At 32.5% G+C, this 16729-nt stretch overlaps 1 protein-coding gene and 1 non-coding gene across 6 annotated transcripts in view; both read right to left on the bottom strand.

The window, feature by feature from the left end:
• Nucleotides 1-354: 354 nt before the first annotated feature.
• Nucleotides 355-16729, bottom strand: part of DMXL1 (Dmx like 1) — a 124780-nt gene continuing 108405 nt past the window's right edge. For all 5 annotated transcript variants that reach the window (XM_044263371.1, XM_044263381.1, XM_044263391.1 and 2 more), the window contains 6 exons: nt 15752-15879; nt 11551-11643; nt 8957-9048; nt 7804-7856; nt 4920-5137; nt 355-2481 (listed from right to left, as the gene is read on the bottom strand). In XM_044263371.1, coding sequence (XP_044119306.1) covers nt 2257-2481; nt 4920-5137; nt 7804-7856; nt 8957-9048; nt 11551-11643; nt 15752-15879 — 809 coding nt within the window. In that variant the 3' untranslated portion in view covers nt 355-2256. The remainder of the gene's footprint in view (nt 2482-4919; nt 5138-7803; nt 7857-8956; nt 9049-11550; nt 11644-15751; nt 15880-16729) is intronic.
• On the bottom strand, nt 15260-15366 carry LOC122897960. The gene has a single exon (XR_006382747.1). It is a non-coding gene; the product is annotated as a U6 spliceosomal RNA (small nuclear RNA).

Below are 16729 nucleotides of genomic sequence, written 5' to 3'. Positions count from 1 at the left end.
GTAAACTTTTCTGTCATTACAAAGCCACATTCTCAGAAAATGCACAATTTAAAAAACGTATGTATTTTGATGTACCCATTCCATTAATGTGGATAAAATTTTACATGTATGTACACCACTTTATATTTAAATATACATTTCAACTTTTTATTCTTACCTTTTTTGAATAATGTTTATATATTAAGTTAAAAAGATAATAGAAAAGGAAGAATAAGGTGTTCAGGAAAACTACTTAATCCTTCCTATATTTACCAAATATAAATACAGAAGTTCTCTATTTTAAAATGTCACATATCCTTTAAGTCAACTAAAGTTGCATAAATATTACTTAGAACAATAGCATGCTAAAAAAAGTCACTGCATGATTGTTTATTTAAAATATTATGACTCTGATGTAAATACATATGGGCTTACATAATTTATTACTCATATAAACCCTCAATTAAAATGCTTTAATTGTTCATCCACAATGCCTTTTTTCTAATAAGCATAATAAATTTTCTATCTCATTGAAAGTGTTTAAAGCCTTTTGAATCTTGATTTGTGCAGTTACTGAAAAATAACTTAAGCTGAACTACAGCACACAGCAGGATCGTTTGCAATGCCGTCACAGATCTCTCTGCGGCCAAACAGTCACATACTGTTACTGTTATTGCACGGTTATAGATACAGGTTATTATGTGCACATAAACTCTCTACATAATCAACGACAGTGTTTTCACTGCAACTAGCTTAACACATTTAAAATTATGAATACAATTTACAAAATCTTTAACAATATACTTTTAAGATAAAAGTATCCTGAGGATATTACAAAATTCATTTTACCAGCCCTTCATTTCTTCGCTTTGACTCTTTAATTTCCAAGATAATAGTTGTTCATATTTTGTTACATAAAAATGTTTTTATAATTCCTATTAACAAAATATATTTAAGCTACATAGTATATAATTGTCCCTTAAACACTTAGTCCCATCTGCCTCTGGTCTCCTTGGCTAAAATCAAGTATTTATCAAGTTGTCTATAATTTTTAATCAGAAAAGTTAGCACAAAACAGACAGAAATAGGGTTATTAGCACATTTAAGTTAAAAGCATTGTGCATTTTTAATATTTTGGTCATATTTTATAGTAAAATAATGTATTTTGGCAAAAAAATAATAAAATATAAGGTTTAGTTTATTTTCTATTAATGGTAGATCTGGCAGGTATTTTACATTTGTAAATATTATCTATTTAATTTTACTGTTTTCACATTTGTTTCTAAAAACACTGCTATAAGGTGTTCAGAACTTTGAGACTAAAAGCACCTAAAAAAAAAAAAAGAGAGAGAGAGAAAGACGAAGTAAAATGTTAGGTGCTCTAAAATCCTTTGACAATTTTATAAACTTACTTTTAAGTGTCTCATATATGCCAACACAGAATCATTATTGCCTGCTAAGATGTAATTGACTCAAGATAATCTTTAAAATTATAATCTTGGATGTTTTCCTGAAATTATTTGAAAATTAGGATGGGAATTAAAAAACTAAAAACAAAAAAATATGGAAAAAGACAGCTGCAAAAAAGGTAGCTATTCTAGTGGCAGTAGATGTTATGGCACAAAAACACATGAAAAGACTTGTAATTTCCTCTGATATATACACAAACTAAGTCCAGATAAGATGTGTAAGATATATTACATATATACAAACACACTTGGGCTTCAGGCAGGAAACAGGAAACTTTATCTTGGGTCATATATCACTGAAGTCCCAATGACAGTTTTTAATGAAGATGTTCATTATGTTTTTTATTCTGCCCAATTATCAATCTATCATTAACAGAAGAAGAGTTTGAGAAGTATTAGTTTGAAAAAAGAAGTAAGGGCATGGTGAATTAAGTGATGACTGATGTCAACTGCCTTTACATAAAGGGTATTTTTACTGTTAAATTCATACAGAGACATCTGCAGAAGAGTTATCAACAATCAGAACACAAAACTCTTTTAACACTATGACATACTCACTATAACATACTATAAATATGTATTATTACAGTATTACTTATACATTTTACTTTAGGCAATTATAGTCTAATTCTGAATGACCTTGTTAATTTTTAAGGCATCAGTGCATCAAGGGCAAAGCTCCGTAAAATAAATATGAAAACAAGAAAGCATTAGCTTATCTGTGGCAGAGACAGTGATCACTGTACATTATGTGTGTTGGCCACTTCCATGGAATAGGGAATAAATTATACATCTTATTGTCAAAATGTTATAGCATAAATTTCACATCATTTCTCAATACTTCATTTAATGGGCTAAACTGATCCGGCAGTATCCTCATTTTCATTGTTCCATCAGCTCCACATGAAAAAATGTGATTTGCTGGTCCTGTCTCAATTTGCATCACTCCAGTTCCAATATTTCTAAAAATGGACTGCCGGGCATGTTCATTGATAAAAGTGTGGAGAAGACTAAAGGTAGATAGACTCCAAATCTGAAAGACATTAGGAACAAAATTAAAAATTGAGGTTAAAAATCCAAATGAAAAATTTAGACCTGTTTAGACCTTTTCTTTCTTACATAGACTTCTATGTAAGTCTAAGGTTGTAACATTTTGACTGTGTGTTGCTATTTTCCAAATCCTTAGATATTATTATTCTTCAAAATCCATCCATTTAGAAAGTATTTTACCTTGCATTTAAGAGAAGAACTTAGGTAGAGGAGGTTAAGTGTACAATACTATAGAAACTTGTAATATTATAGGGACTTTAAGAAAAGCTTGTGCTAATCTGGTTAAAATCAAGATCAGTCAGTTAAGTGACTGACTTCCACTCTGGTCATTATCTCCAGGTCCTGGGATCCAGCCCTGCATCGGGCTCCTTGCTCAGTGAGGAGTCTGCTTCTCCTCCTCCATCTCCCTCTGGTGCTTGCTCACTTGCTTTGTCTCTCAAATACATAAATAAATCCTTAAAAAAAAAAGAAAAAGAAAAAGAAAAAAAAACACAAGCCAATACCTTCTGTGGCGGTCTCATGATCCCCAAAAATACAAGGACATAAATCTCAGGTTAGGAAAACCTGAAAGTTAGTTCTACATTTTTAGTGCTGTTACTTCATGTGTGTGTAATGTGTTTGTGATGCAAATTAAAATCATACAAAAATACCTGCTGCTACATAATATGTATGTGAAATTATATGTACATAATATGAATGATACCTAAATATCATGGTTAACTTTACTGGGAGATAAAAAATGAGAAGGCTCCTATATATAAAATACTTGTTGATTGACAGGCCACATATTTGAATTTTCAGCAGTAAAGTATTTTTCATTTGGGTTAAAGTGCATTTTCCAAAACTTTCCCCAGACCAATTTACTCTGTTACCCAGGCTCCCCCAACACAGTAATATATTAATAAGCAATGAAAATTACCATGAATTAAAAAAAAAAAGAAAAAAAGAAAACCTTGTGCTGTATAGTTTATAATGTATACACTTCAACTTTCTATTCTTTTTTATTTTTTATTCTTAGAATACCCAGCAAAGGATTAGAACCACTGGAATGAGGGCCTCAGAAATGGCAAAACTATGTTCCAATTGCAAGATAAATGATCATAACTTTAATACACTTTAGTGAGATTTTCTATTTTCAGTCTCTACCAAAATAAATGTGCCTGTTATTGAAGTAAATTACTTACAAAGTAATTTATAAGCATCTTCACTTATGTGAAGGACCTAAATGCTTTCAGGACATCTATTTTAAGTTTAGGGAAATCCAGTTAATTCCTGATTTTTCGAGATCACTATTTTTTAAATATTTTTTTCCAAGAAATTTTTTAGCTCATACTACTCCAGACAGGATTGTTAAATTGTGACTTCTGAATACTACATGGTATACTTTCAAATCTTTTTTTTACTTGATTAAATAAAAAACCTCAGGATCATAGCACAAACTAATCCAAAGAACTAATCTAAAATATAAACATCTTATTCTAAACTGAAGGCAGTTCAAATAAGAAATGAGCTTCAAACTGAAGGAAAATAATTCTGTATGGAAGTTGGTATATATAATTGATTGAAAAGCCTTTTCAAAATTCCAAAATTCCAGATAATTTTTTCTGGCTGGTAATGATGAAAACAATATGTAGGTTCTAACAAAGAAGCCCAACTTATTCTTACTAAATTTTCTCACTAGGGCTTAAAACAATGGATTCTAAGACTGTAGAGTCCTTCAGTGGGTTGCTGGCCATTACAATAATTTAAGGACTTCTCAACTGACTTAACCCTGGAGATCTTTCCAAGTGTGGCCAGAGGACCCTCCATCCAGACTGCTAGGTATGCATTATAAAAATGCACATTCCTGAGCTTTAGAGTTACCATCTGAGTATCTCTGGGGTGGGACCTTGCAACAGTATTTCTAGAATGGGATGCATTTTAATAAGCTGCTTAACATTTTAAATAAGCTCTAAGATTTAAACACAGTGGAGTTTGAGAAGAACAGGGTTTATCCAGGTACATTCAGAATTCGTCAATCAGGATGGCTGGATGCTAATGCTATAAATTAAAAAAAAGGGGAGTAATTCAGGATCAAGAGAAATGTTAGTATATTTTACAGTACCTGAAACTGAGTTCAGTGACTCTGAAAACGGGAGTCAAGACTAATTCAAATGCCTGAAATATGTTTCTATCTGTGGAAAATTAAGTTCTTTTGCACATTAATTAAGCACACTTGAAAACAACTGAAAAAAAGACATTTTTAGGTTAAATGTCATTCATTAAAAGGTTTATTAAATAGCAACTAACATGTTGACCACAAGTAGGAGTTAATATTTCTATTATTTAAATAAACTGGTATCATCAGTCCGATTAAACACTTAAGGTTTCTAAGATTTCTTTGCATTTTGCGTATAGATACTGTGCCATTACTGTATTTACCTTTATATTGCCTTCAGCAGATCCTGTAACAAAGTACTCTTCTGTCGGATCAATGGCAATGGCTTTAACAGGAGAATCATGGCTCTGGAAAAGCTGCCTTTGCTGTCGTTGCCGAAGGTCAAATGCACATGTAAAGCCTTTTCTGCCGCCTGATATTAGTAGCTGATGTTTTGGAGCATATGCTAAAACAGTAGCTCCACTATCATGGCATGTAAAAGCTAAAAGATAAAGTAAAAATAAAATAAAATAGAAAAGGAAAAACCATTTAATGGTATAAGAAACAGACTTCTGGCTTCTGGCCAATGTAGAACAATAGATCACCAGGTTTACCCACCACCTACCTGAAACAATTTAAAAAATAAAATGATATATAGGAAACAATGGTTTGGGGCACTGGACATCAGGCAAAGAAAAACGATCTCTAAGAGATGGGAAGCAAGCTAGGAGTGAGCCATACAACTTTCATTTCATACAGCTGGATGAAAGATCAAGCTTGTTAAGTAGAGACATGAAAGATATAAAAAAGAGATACAAATAAAAGATCCAGAGATTAAAAACTGTAATATTAAAGTGAAAAATACACTGCATTGGAATAAGAGCAGATTAAACAATGCCATTAAAAAAAACCCAAACTGGTGAACTTGAAGACATATCAATATTAAGTGTCAAATACATAAATACAATGAATATTTTTTTCTTAAAAAAAAAAAGTTTAGCCTAACAAATTTCAGGGAAAAAAATATCTATAAACAGCTCAAAGACAATATGGCATAAAGATGAAGAATGAAGATTTGGTAGTCAGGATGTCAAGATATAAATCTTGGTTTTTTGCATGGGTTTAAATGTATAACTTAAGTGAATTACTTTTTTTTCTTTTAATGTTAAGTCTGAGTTTCATCATTTGTAAAAAGAGACAATCCAGCCTGCTTAATAAGTTTGTGTGAGGATTAAATTAGTTAATATATTCAAAACATGTAGAGTACGAGGCATATACTAAGTACTCAATATACTTAAGAATCTGAAGAAAAAAATTATAGAGAAGGATTTTTTGAGTTTTACTAGTACTTTTGAGATATAACTTATACAGTGTTAAATGCAGAAACTCTAAGTGTTCACCTCTGATGAGCTTTGACAAATGGAGACATCTGTGTAACCATCACTCAATTAAAGACAGAGAATGCTGTTGTCATCCCAGAAAGTTCCCTCATGCCTCTCTGTAGTCAGCTTTCCTCTCCCACAATGGCTATCACTAGTCTGATTTCTATCTGATTACTTTTACCTGTTCTTGAACTTCCCATAAGTAGAATTTTGTGGTATATACTCTATTGTGCCTGGCTTCTTTTCCTTCAACATGTTTTAGAGGTTAATGAATGTTGTCCCATGTCTCAGTAGTAGGCCATGCCTTTTTTAAATTGCTTTAATAGTATTCTATTACATAAATAGACCAGGTTCCTGTTGGATGTATTTGTGTTGTTCCTGGTTTTTGGCTTTTATAAATAAAGCTGCTAAGAACATTCCTATACAAGTCTTTTTGTGGGCATGTGTCTTCATTTCTTTGGGGTATATATATAGGTGCATGTTTAACTTTGTTAGAAACTGCCAATCAGTTTTCCAAAGCAGCTGTACCCTTTTATACTCATTCAGCAAACCATGAGGACTCCAAGTTCTCTATATCCTTGCCAACACATGGTATTCTAGAATCATTGACTTTGGCCATTTTAGGGTATAGAGTAGTATCTTATGGGGAATTTAGTTTCCATTTCCCTAATGACTACTGATGTTAAGTACTTACTCATATGCTTACTTGCCATGTAGATACTAAGGAGAGGGTAATTTTAAAGTCTTGAATATATCATTTCTTTCATGGACAGTGCTTTAGAGGTTGTATCTAAAAACCCAGGGCTAAACCCAAGGTCACCCAGATCTTTTCCTATACTTCCTTCTAGAAGGTTCAGTTTCTATTCCGTGATCTATATCTATTCTTAACCCATACATAATGTGTCTTTCATTACTGTAGTTTTATAGTAAGTCCTGAAATCAGGTAGTGTGAGTTCTTCAAGTTTGTTTTTTTCTCAGTATCCAGTATTCTAGGCCTGCTTCCTCCTTATAGGAACTTTTAGAACCAGTTGATATGTACAATACAGTTTGCTGGGACTCTGATTAGGATTGCATTTAATTTGTAAAGTTGGGAAGTGCTGACATCTTAACAACATTGGCTAACAAAACTGAATATGGACTAGCTCTCCATTTATTTACATCTCTGATTTCTTATCTTTTTTCTATAGTTTTCCCCAACAGAGGCTATATGTATTTTGTTACATTTAAATCTTAGTATGTCATTATTTTGGGTGTTATTATAAATGGTGATTTTTAAAAATTTCAAGTCCCAGTTGTTCATTGCTGGTGTATATGAAAGCAAATGACTTCAGTATATTGACCTAGTATCCCGTGATTCTACTATACTTGCACATTAGTTCCAAAAGTTTCTTTTTTTTTGTAGATTCTTTAAGATTTTCTACACAATCATGTCATCTGTGAATAAAGGCAGTTTTATTACTCCTCTTCTAAATGTATACCTTTTAATTCTTTTTCTTGTCTTACTGCATTTGTTAGGACTCCCAGTACAATGCGGAGTAGGAGTGGTTATCAGATCCAAAGTAAAAACATGACTTTTATATTATCTATGTTCTACTACTATCCTTCATCAGGTATAGTAAAGAGTTAATTACATATCTTGCATTTTTCTGCTTTCAAAATTTGCGCCACTGTGGGAAAAATAAACCTCACAGGCTAATAAATATATGTCATTAAAGACAAGCCATTAAAAATTTCTTTTACTTTATGAATTGACTTGCAGAATTTACAAAATGCTTTCAAAACTTACCATGGACTAAACTATTGGCAGGTGCTACGAGAGTATCCCACAAACATATGTTCCTGAAAAAAAAAATTATTTGAATGACACAAAATTTTAACAACATAATAAAAAAAAAGCTGTCTCATATAGTTATATTAACATTTGAACCTTGTTCTCATAAAAAGTTCTTAAATGTATAAAAGAACCAAATACAAGTAACCAATATATTTATGCATGATTAATTTTCACACAAAATTCAAAAAATTACTAACCTAAAAAACTAAGTAACTTTAGACTGGTACTTATTTACAAATAATGCTATATAAAGCCTGAATACAGAAACTACTTTTTGTATTTGTTGATTCTCTAATCTGACAGATGGACTGACATATACCAATAGCAGGACACAGTGAATTGTTTTGGAACACAGAGAAAACTTATTTCTGCTATGAATGGGAGTAGCTTTTAGTCCTTTCTATGAGTGGCAAAGGAGGCACTAACATACGCAAGAATTTCTATCCAAGATGGGCTGAAGCCTCCATATTCCTACAATCCAACTTGTAGTGCAAAGTAAGGCTTTACAGATAAATAGAAAAGCTCAGCAACCTCAGCAGAACTCTGCTGCACAAGGGAAGTGAAACGGGGTGTTGTGGACTGAGGCAGGAGGAGACATCTTCTTATATATTTAAGGTTTTGGGGGAGATGGATAGGCTGCCACTCACTAGCTACTGTTTAACTAAGAAGTCTTTTGAGTTTCTAGCTTTTTTTTTTTTTTTTTTAATCATGAAACACTAATAATACCTACCTAAGAGAGCCACCATGAGGATTAATGAAAAAGGTGGACCAATAAATAATAGTTCTTCTTTTTTGCCTCAAGCTTTCTTAACACATAAAGAATAATATGGAGAAAAATTAATTTCACTATCAAATTATTTTCTCCTGAAGTCTTAACATTGCAATATTAATAATACAGAAGGAATGGATTTTGTTTTTAAGGCCACCAAAAATTCCCTACCTTTACAATTAGAACAGTAAAACTACTCTAAGTAACAAGTCTTTATAATAAAATATTGAAAAGCATAATTGTGAAAACATTCTTGAGATACAAAAATGCAAAGCAAATAAAAAACAAAGTTCAGCTATACAGATGCACACTTAAATTTCAGTTATAATCTCTTACCTATTGTCAGTTGAAAGACCAGCTGTAGCTATCAAAGAGGAGGAACTAACAAAGACAAAATCATTGGCTGTTTTGTTGTGACACTGCCAAGTCTGGAACAGTTAGAAACAAACAAATGTTACTGCTGTCACTAGCAATTTTATAACCAAATAGATGCTTTAATAAAAAAGGGATCATGTAATCTGTGGCTTACTTAAACCTTTTGACTTACTTAAACTTTTTCCCCCCAAACTTTAGACAAGTTTCAAGAGTAATAAAGAGAATTTTCATATACCATTTATCCAAATTCACCAATTTTGAACATGTGGCACATGTTTTGCCTCTCCTTCTCTTTTCTCTTTCTCTCTTTCTTTTTCACACACACAACTTCCCTGAACCATATGCATTGTAAGTCTTTACGAGACCCTGTGCTTTTGTTCATCTAAAAGTTCAAAAGAAAACAAAAGGAGGCTAATTGTTTAATATTTCTCAATATCTGTGAGAATTTTTTCTTAGAAAAAACTAGAATTTTAGATTATCTCAGATTAAATTATTTGTTTTCAGAAATGTTTAAACTCTTAAATAATTTTTTTTCTTTTTCTAATTTAATTTCAGATAGCCAACATACAGCACACCACTTGTTTCAGATGTAGAATTCAATACCTCATCAGTTGCGTGAAACACCCAGTACTCATCACATCATGTGCTCTCCTTTATGTCTGTCACCCAGATACGCCATCCCCCCATCTACCTCCCCTTCAGCAACCCTCAGTTTGTTTCCTTTAGTTAAAAGTCTGTTGTAGTCAAATATTTTTTCAAATGTGTGAATATAAACATATTATTAAGTCAACAAAACTAGAAAATTTACAATGTTTGTGAACGCTCCATCAAACAGTAACTTAATATGAGAGGTCTAGTCTTTTACAAAGATTTCCAAGCTATACTTGTTGAGATATTTCTCTTCAATAAAAAATGTTTTAAGTATATCAAAATCAACACATAAAAGGTTTTTCCTTTGAGTTACTTCCCCATTTCCCCTGCCTACCCTGACTACCCCTAGATATGTCCTTAAAACAAACAAAATACACTTTAACACCCAAAATCAATAATGTACATTTCCAATCCAATGTATTTATTTTTTTAAAAGAGGCAGCCCATAAGGGAATATAAACATATATTTAAATCCACTGGCTTAATAAAAAAATGAGGAAAAATATTATTGCAAAGTACTCTCACCAACCATGCCCTTGCTTTTATTTAAATCAGTACCATATCCCAGAATTTAACCTTGAGTGAATTATCAGAACCTTAACTTATATTCTCAATATTTTCCTAATAGGTATTGCTTAGTCCTATAAAGGGCTTCACTGAAAAATATATTAGTGCTTGCTTCGGCAGCACATATACTAAAAATATATTAAATACAAACTCAGTGTTCTCTGAAGTTGCAGAAGGCTCATTATGCTTGCGCAGTCCGGAACAGAGATGTATCAATTTCTTTTTTTTTTTTTAAAAAGACAGCACCTGAGTGGCTCAGTCAATTAAGCTCAGACACTTAATTTCCACTTGGATCATGATTTCAGGGTTGTGAGATAGAGCCACATGTTGGGCTCTGCACTTAGCATAGAGTCTGCTTGTCCCTCTCCCTCTGCTTCTCCTTCTGTTGTCTCTCAAATAAATAAATAAAATCTTAAAAAAAAAAAAAAAAGACATGGGCAAGAAAATAATTGTGCCAGCTATAACATATTCTTTCTACTTTGCTTAATTAAGAGCTAATTGCAAAAAAAGAATAAAAAACAAACAAAAAAAAACCCAAAAAACAAAAAACCAAAAAAACTAACCCCAGCAGATGCATAGTCTGTTGATCATTCTTTTTAGGTACAATCCCCACTGTAGCCTAGTGAGGATGGAAAAGGGCTTGAGTAACCCACAGGCTGCATGGGTCTCTGGAGGTACCACGTTTGTTCGATACAGGTTAATTTTCCAAATTACCAGAGACTAAGAATTTTTAAACCTCACAGATTAATTTTCACATAATACAATGACAGGAGTTTATAGTAAAGTGATTGTATACACAGAACTAAAGAGGTTTTACTTTTTGGCTTTAATATTTATTGCCTCAAATGTATATTCCTGATTTCTTTAAAATAAAAATTCAGGAGTGCCTGGATGGCTCAGTCCATTAGGTATCTGCCCTCAGCTCTGGTCATGATCCCAGGGGTCCTGGAACAGAGTCCCGCATTGGGCTCCTTGCTCAGTGGGGAGCCTGCTTCTCCACTGCCTGCTTGTGCTTGCTCGCTCTCTCTCTCATGCTCCCTCTCTGTGTCAAATAAATAAATTAATTAAATTAAATAAAAATTCAAGGGGTATCTGGGTGTCAGTTAAACGTCCCACTCTTAATTTCGGCTCAGGTTGTGACCTCTGGGTTATGACACTAAGCTCCATGTAGGGCTCTATGCTAGGCATGAAGCCCGCTTGGGATTCTCTCTCCCCGTGCCCTTCCCTTGACTCTGTTTCTCTCTGAAAAAAATAAATAAATAAATAAATAAAAATAAAAATAAAATAAAATAAAATAAAAATTCAAAAAAGTTTAAAGGTAAGAATTTTTGGCTTACCAGGTATGGCTTAGGCATGCTTCCAGTTACTGGGCAACATTTCCAGTTTGTTTGATACAAACTTAAATATCCGTCAGCATCAACTATTCCAAACTTAGAGAAAAATATTTTTTTAAGTTTCTAATACTAATACAAAAGTACATATCAACCCATACCCCCATTGTGAATCCCATATTTTGATCTCAAATATTTTGTTGATAAATGGACTTTTACTTCACCTATGCATGGATCTAGTCCAGAAAAAGTTAGCTGCTGCTTAAGAAAATTCCAGGTCCACAGAATAAGCAAACATCAGACATACACTTTATCATACTAACCAAAAGCAGAGTCTATATATATAATTTATTTCAAAAAATAGGATAATAGATTTACACATTAAGTCATGCAACAAATGTTTAGTATATATAAAATAGAAAACTGTCATTATGACCAAGAAAAAATAAGGACTTCAAGAAATATATAAGAAAAATGTATCAATAAGAGTAGAAAGTAAAATGAAACAAAACAAGAATTCCCACTATAGGAACTCAGGGTAATCTGATTGAGAAAATGTCAAAATTATTCAATGAGGGAGTATATGTTACAGATAGAAAAGGATAAGGAAGACTAAGCATTTCTTTTCTTTAGATTATAAAAATAACATAAACAGTTTATAATATAAAAAAAATGTCTACTTTGGACTCTTGCCCTCTCCTATCTCCAGATCTAGAAACTATTAACAATGTGATGTGTTCCATTTCAAATCTATTCTATGAATAGTCCAACATTCACACAGGGTTTTTAAAAAAATGAGAATCATAATAAATATACAGTTCTACAATTACATTTTTTACCTGTTATAGCCATCTTTTTGTATTAGTACATTTAATCTACTTCATTCTTGTGCAGTGTAGTATTTAACTATATGTTCTATTATGACTTGTTTGAAAGCTTTTTCCTTTATGGACAGTTTCCAATTTTCCCTAATACCAAGTGCTCCTTTAAATATTCTGGTACAGAGGCGCCTGGGTGGCCTCAGTTGGTTAAGCATCTGTCTTTGGCTCAGGTCATGATCTCAGGGTCCTGAGAGCAAGCCCAGTGTCGGGCTCCCTGCACAGTGGGGAGTCTACTTGTCTCTCTGCTTCTCTTCCCACCCCCGCTTGTATCTCTTTCCCTCTCTCAAATAAATAAATAAAACCTTTAAAATAAATAAATATTCTGGTATATAAACCTTTGAGTATTTATGTACGATAGATATTTAGAAATGGGACAGCTTTGTCAAATAGCATCATTTAACACTGGCAGGTGAAGCTAAAATTTAATCCTAAGTGGTAATATCAATTCATACACCTATTTTTCTTACACATTAGTCAACAGCGCTTATTACTAAAATTTTAAATATTTGCTGGTATACAGAAAAAAGGCTAATTTTAATATGTATTTCTTCAATTATTAGTCAGGACTGTTGGTCATGCATAGTAGTTTTGTAAACTGACTTGATTATATCCTTTATCTACTTCTCTATTTTCTTTTTAAAAAATTGATAAGGTGAATATTAGGAACAGTAACTCATCGTTTATCCAATTGTTTATCCACAGAGAATGTTACAGATATCTTCTCAAAGTCTATCCTTTTTGTGATTTATCCTGTGTTCTGGAGAAGACATACATATGGTTTTTAGAAAGGATATATGGAACATGTTTTATCTCTGTACACTTAAAAATACATTTTTTAGTGTATTTTTCATCAAGTTTGAATGACTGTTTGGACAGATAATGACAACTAATTCCCATTCATTGTCCATCAGACTTCTGTGAATATTGCTTTCCTATGTGTAACCTTTATTTTTGAGTAGGTGAATGTCATTACATTTAGAGGGGAGGGGTGGAGAGGTTCTAAGTAATCATCTTACCCCTCCTCCCTTTATCTTTGGGTTAAAAAAACAAAAATCAAATAATCAGGATGTATCTAGGCAAGTGATGTTTCTCAATACTTCTGCCTAGTACTTGGTAGGTCCTTTCTTTTAAAAAATTCCATTTTTCTTTGATTTGGGAATATTTTTATTCTAATTAATTCCTTTGAATATAGTGCTTCTTTCTATTCCATCATTTTTTTCCTTCTTCTGAAATACCTTTTAAGTGTCTTTTTAAGTTTTCCTGGGTTTAGTCTTAATTTGTTTCTTGTATTATTTTTATCAAAGGATAATTTCCTAAGTTGTTCTTCCAGTCACAAACTAGATTTTCAACTATTTCCATTCTGCGATTCAGCCCTTATAACACAATTTTGGGAGTCACATGTTTTAAATTTCCAAGAATTCTTTCCTATTCTACTGGTTTTACTTCATAGCAGCTTATTTTTATTTTAGAATGCAGTATCTTCCTAAATCTGAGGAACTGTTGCTCACAGGTCATTTATTCCACTTAATACCTCTTTTTAGGCTCAATAACTTCTGGCAGCCCATTTCTGTTCATAATTGACAAACTAACCAGGATTACTGTCCTCTGTTTTATTTAGTATGGTAGGCTTCCCTACACTAAGGGAGACAGCATGCTTAGCTGTTGTGCTGTTTGGAATCATCATGTTTATGGTGAATGGACAGTAAGTAGATTGTTAAATATACTTGGGTAGGTAATGAGGAATAGTTTTTTTGTGCCTTAAAATTTATGCTGAAAGCTATACTGAGTGTTAAATCTACAAAATAATTCAGACTGCAGAAGGTATTGAATGCCATGCTAAATATGGTATTCTAGATACAATGAGGAGCCTTGAAGGGCTTTTGAAAAGAACCAGTAATGTGAGCTCCCTTATAGTGTGGTTATATAACTCTATTATTAGTTATACAACTGTGTTGGCAATATGAAGGATGCATTAGAAAGATAAGAATTGAGATACAGAGCCTAGCTAAGGAGCAATATAGTACTGACAACCAAAGTAGAAAAGCATAAGCACTAAAGTATACATTACACAACTGAAATTACAGTGGAATGCTAAAAGCTTCTAGATTAAGTCCCCTCAACTTCCCACTAAGGAGCAAAGAAGGTTGCCAACTGGTATTAAGAAACCATATACTCTCAAAAGTTTATTTCATAGCTACTTGAAAAATTATCATTGACTTTTGTGAAATGGTAACACTGCTAAATGATAAATGTGGTAGGCAATAAGACTGCAACACACCAAGATAACAAACAACACGTGAGGAGAGCTAAAGGTTTGGAAGTTGAGAGAAAAGGCAAGGCAAGATGGACCATCTGTGAGGGCACTGTGTCTTTTTAGTGAAGCATGGTTCTGAAGACAAAGAGCAGGCTGATGTCCCTATAATTGTTGTTTAAAGTGATAGTGAGATACTGGGGGTACAGAAAGGCAGTCTGAAAAAAACAGGATTATGGGAAGTGAGGACAGTAAGGGATATTCTAGAGCAGGGTTGAAAAACCATTTCTTAAAGGGTCATATAGTAAACATTTTAGCCTTGCCATCTATAAAGTCTTCGCTTTCCTGAACTCTGCTGTTGTAGTGGAAAGGTAATTATAGAAAAGAAATAATGAGTGAGGTAGCTCTGTTCTAATAAAATTTTACTCACAAATAAAATGTAGCTAGGCCATGATTTGTTGATGCCCTGCTCTAGACCAGTCCTCAAAAGCTTAATGTAGGTACAAATCACAACAGTATTTGGTTAAAATGCAGATGGTGACTCAGTAGGTCTGCAGTAGAGTTAATCTTTTTTTTTTTTTTTTTAAATATGGAATCCTTCACAAATTTGTGTGCCATCCTTGCTCAGGGGCCACGCTAATCTTCTCTGTATCCCTATTTTAGTATTACATGTGCTGCCGAACGGAGCACAATAATTTGCATTTTTAATAAGCTCCCAGATGTTACTTGCTACTTGACCATACTTTGAGTAGGTTCCAGAGGACAAAGAAAGTAGAAATATTTAATCAAAAATATATTTGGTGGTCCTATAACAGTTGGTCCTTAAGCATGATTAAGTGAATTTTAATGGATATATATACACACATAACATGCATGCCCATAAATAAATGTTCCAAGAAGAACGAAATGAATGTAAGTATTCTTTGAGAAGACTTTTATAAAAGAAAAATCCATATATAGATTAATAATTTATCATTACCTCACTCAACTACTCTCTTCAGAAACACAGACTAGTAATATTTATAAACTTCCAAAATAATCAAGCCCTCTTCCCATTTATATTTTTATATACTACCTTATTTCCTTGGTAGTTAAATCTCATTCTAGTAACTCTTGAATTGCCACCAGATCGAAAACAGGTTATTTGTTGAGAATGGCCCCATTCAAACATGCGGACACTTCCGTCTTGAGCTCCTGTCAGATCTGCATTATAAAGGGCAAAAATTGCATATTTATTACAGTCATCTTTGGAAGGTTTATTTTTGAATCCAAGTGAAGACCTTTATGAAAGAAGCACCTTTGAAATGAATCATAGTCAATTTACATGAACTTACCTTTGTCATGAAATTTCATTTCAGTATTTTTAATCTTAAAAAGTTTTTTGATGTACTTTCATTTGACTCAGAATATACTCTCACACTACATAACAGAAGCAATTAAATCAGACCTCTGTAAATTTTACTTCCTTTTGAAATTATCTTTTAATAGTCTTTGAAATGATCTTTTAATAGCCTTTAATAAATACTTTATATAATAACCAGTTAACAAATTTCTGGGTGAACTAAAGAGTCAATTCTTATCAGTCCTACTATTAATGTTTAAACTTACATATTTTCTCTGGAAAAAAAAAAAAGACTGTAGAAAGTCTTGAATGTTATGCACAGTAAATAAAAAAATCACTTCTGATAGTTATTCTGACTGATTGACCGGATATCTCAAATGTGTTGTTTCACTGAGGGATGTGAATAAGCTAAGTATTATTAATTCATCACTTTGCCATTTACTAATTTTGTGATACGAGGAAGCTTATTTAATCTCCATGAACCCATTTCAAATTGTCCTGTAAAAGGGGAATAATGATATGTAAGTTAAGAGATAGCTATGAGAAGTAAACAAGATAATCCATATGAATCATTTAGAAATATGCTTAACATGGACCACTCAATTTATGTTAAGTATAATTATCAGTAGGAATGATTCAATGCAGTAAAAACACTGATTAATTTTTACATTATTTCACACCTTTAGGATCCCTAATAGAAGTTACTCTCTT

The sequence above is a fragment of the Neovison vison genome, chromosome 1, assembly GCF_020171115.1.
Source record: "Neovison vison isolate M4711 chromosome 1, ASM_NN_V1, whole genome shotgun sequence".
Lineage (NCBI taxonomy): Eukaryota > Metazoa > Chordata > Mammalia > Carnivora > Mustelidae > Neogale > Neogale vison.
This window is presented reverse-complemented; position numbering and strand designations above follow the sequence as displayed.